The sequence below is a fragment of the Coregonus clupeaformis genome, unplaced genomic scaffold (assembly GCF_020615455.1).
Source record: "Coregonus clupeaformis isolate EN_2021a unplaced genomic scaffold, ASM2061545v1 scaf6776, whole genome shotgun sequence".
NCBI classification, from domain to species: Eukaryota; Metazoa; Chordata; class Actinopteri; order Salmoniformes; family Salmonidae; genus Coregonus; species Coregonus clupeaformis.
The window spans coordinates 2678-5732 of NW_025540230.1; the positions used below are offsets into that span (position 1 = coordinate 2678).

Consider the following 3055-nt stretch of genomic DNA (forward strand, 5'->3'; position numbering starts at 1 on the left):
TCATATTCTAACCAGATTCTTGATTTACTTAATTTCCTATTTTCATACTCAATTAAAAGAATGTGATGCATGGAACATAATCTAGAAATAAATGAGTATATCAAGAAATTATGAGGAAGTGTTACCTTGCATCCTTGCTAATTGTAGAAAGTGTCAATCGTGGTACAATAGTAGCATTGACAGTAACTAACTTAACCACCCCTTTCCCCCAATCACTCTCTTAGGTGGAGGACATCTCGCTGGAGGCCACAGGAGCTTTGTGAAGCCAGCAGGACACAACGTGTGGAGAGATGACCAACCCATAGCTATAGATGAGGGGAGTGGAACCTCAACCCAGCATGTTATTGTGATAGAGGTTAGTGTCGTACTGTAATTTTTTATGTTACACTTTATCAAATGTGGCCCGTTTATTTCAGAAAGGCTTCACTCAGCTATTAAGGCCCACCTCAGAGGAAGTTGTCGCAACTATTTAGAGTAATTCCTGTCCTAGAGTGGAAATTGTCGTTTAGGTTCTACCTCGAAGACTGACGCAGGGAAGGTTATGTGAGCACCATTTCAGTTAAGACAGGCATACTATTAGGTGAAAATTATTTTTCAGAAATACCTGTCAACAGATGAGTCTCAGCTAAACCGTGGCCTATACGAGCTGTTGACATGTTGAGGGTTGACGTTTGTCTGACTCTTGCCTGTTGATAATTCCAGTGATACCATAATCGGAATCCGGACATCATTAATATTTGGACATGCCACAGACATGATCAGATAGCTATATTATTTGTTCTCTTATCAGTTCAGCAAGCTAGCTAGCTATATATCAATGCAGTATCTAAATTGCAGCTGTGAATCCGCCATAGAAATAGAAAGAATCTAAGATCTGGTAATATGGATAGCCTATTGAACGGTTTGGAGTGTGTATTTGTTTTTCTATGGCTCGTGCACCCGGGTGGTAGAGATTTGATTTAGGATCAATGGAATGGTCGAAAATGAGCAAACCTGCACACCCGCGGCACCGGGCCATGCAAAACGAATTTGCCTAAAACTTCAGTGGTCAAAAGGGGGGGGGGGGGTAGCGGGGTTCTAAAATGCAATCATATCACGCAATTTTACCATTTTCTAAAATGGTAAAATGATGTGTGTGCGTCCGTATGTAGGCTTTGTGTGTGTGTGTATATACATTGAGTGTACAAAACATTAAGAACACCTGCTCTTTCCATTGCATAGACTGACCAGGTGAAAGCCATGATCACTTATTGATGTCACTTGTTAAATCCACTTCAGTCAGTGTAGATGTAGGGGAGGACACAGGTTAAAGAAGGATTTTTAAGCCTTGAGACAATTGAGACATGGATTGTGTATGTGTCCCATTCAGAGGGTGAATGGGCAAGATAAAAAATGTTAGTGCCTTTGAACGGGGTATGATAGTAGGTGCCAGGAGCACTGGTTTGTGTCAAGAACTGCAACGCTGCTGGGTTTTTCACGCTCAACAGTTTCTCATGTGTCTCAAGAATGGTCCACCACGCAAAGGACATCCAACCAACTTGACACAACTGTGAGAAGCATTGGAGTCAACATGGGCCAGCATCCTTGTGGAAAGCTTTCGACACTTTGTAGAGTCCATGCCCCGACGAATTGCGGCTGTTCTGAGGTCAAAAGGGGTGGGGGTGGGGGTGGGGGGGGGGGGGGTTGCGTCGCTCTGGCCAGGGTAAACGAAGCGGTAACGTTGTGTATTTATAGCCCATTTGTTAGTGAGAAAATGTGAATGGGATCAGATTTGGTTTATATTCAAACTTGGGCTGACTAGGCTACTTAGACTTTTTCAATCAAATTATTAACTGGAATTCATTAATAAACACAATAGCTGACAGTTGCACAGAGCAGGACTACAAGATGCAATCCTGCATAAAGCAAGCGCTTTCTCTGTGTCTGTGCATAGGAGACCCCCCCCGGGCCACACCTCGCTGCTCAATGCTATCGGATGAATCCTGAAACATATCCCACATATACATATCCCGTATCCCAATTTGCTTCATGTACATCTTAAGTTATCTGCCGTAGGGGAGCTTGTGAGACTTCCCATGACATTGTTATCCAATTCAACCTCATTTACCAACAATAACCTCCTCTCTTCTTGTGTCAGCCTGCAGATGCAGAGGCTGCAGGTCCTGGAGGATCGTCTCTGGTCAAGCAGGAGAGGACTGAAGGGAGAGGACCCACGACACACCAGAGACATCCAGACTGGAGCAGTGGCTGGAGTGGCGCCCCCTGTAGCCACGGAGGACCTCGCCACCACGACCCAGCCCAGGACCCGACCCAGCATCCCGGAGGTCAGTGGAACGCTGAACGCCGTCCTCACGTCAGAGACCGACACCGAGAATTTAACTGTAACACACAGGCTCTTACACACAGGATCTGACCACGGATCAGACCAAGAGAGACTGGTGCTGGGGCGACTGGGCTCTCCTCCTGCACCCGGCTCAAAGTATTTACTTTACGGTAACCCGAGCCCGAGGATGGTTCATTCCCATCAGGACTCAAGGGACACGTTAGAGACTGGCAATGATCTGTCTTGTTCTTACAATACAGAGATGAACTCTGGCAACATGCCCTTGGGTTTAGAGACACAGACTGATCTGTCTAGAGGGGACTGGAACCAGTACAGTAGTAGTGTATACTCTGAAGGGTGCCTAGATAAGAAAGGGGAGGTTATAGTGATAGATGAGGTGACTGTGAAAGTGGAGGGCGACGCTCCTCTGACATGGAATGCAGACGAGACTCCATTTATGGGAAGGACACTCGTAGGGCAACACCAGTGACTTCTTAGACTGTAGGGATAGGTTAGAGACAAATCTAAATGTCGCGACCCACTCCCCTTTACACGTATTCAGGGGATCGCGACCCAGTGTCCAACGTCGATGGCACCTTCTGATTCACATGGCCGTGTCTTTTTCGATCAGGTATTTAACTCAACGACAGGGCTAGAGAGACAAGGCTCGGGGAGGGGGGAGAAACATCAGGCAATAGTAAAGAGAAGCGGTTCCTCTGCATGTTCTGTAAC

General features: G+C 46.1%; 1 protein-coding gene across 1 annotated transcript; it reads left to right on the forward strand.

Annotated features, from left to right (window-relative positions):
- The first annotated feature begins 228 nt into the window (after positions 1 to 228).
- On the forward strand, positions 229 to 2813 carry LOC123481348. The gene is made up of 2 exons (XM_045220818.1): positions 229 to 355; positions 2138 to 2813. Exon 2 carries the CDS (start codon positions 2145 to 2147, stop codon positions 2811 to 2813), a length of 669 nt encoding a protein of 222 aa, XP_045076753.1. The 5' UTR covers positions 229 to 355; positions 2138 to 2144.
- The last annotated feature ends 242 nt before the right edge of the window (positions 2814 to 3055 follow it).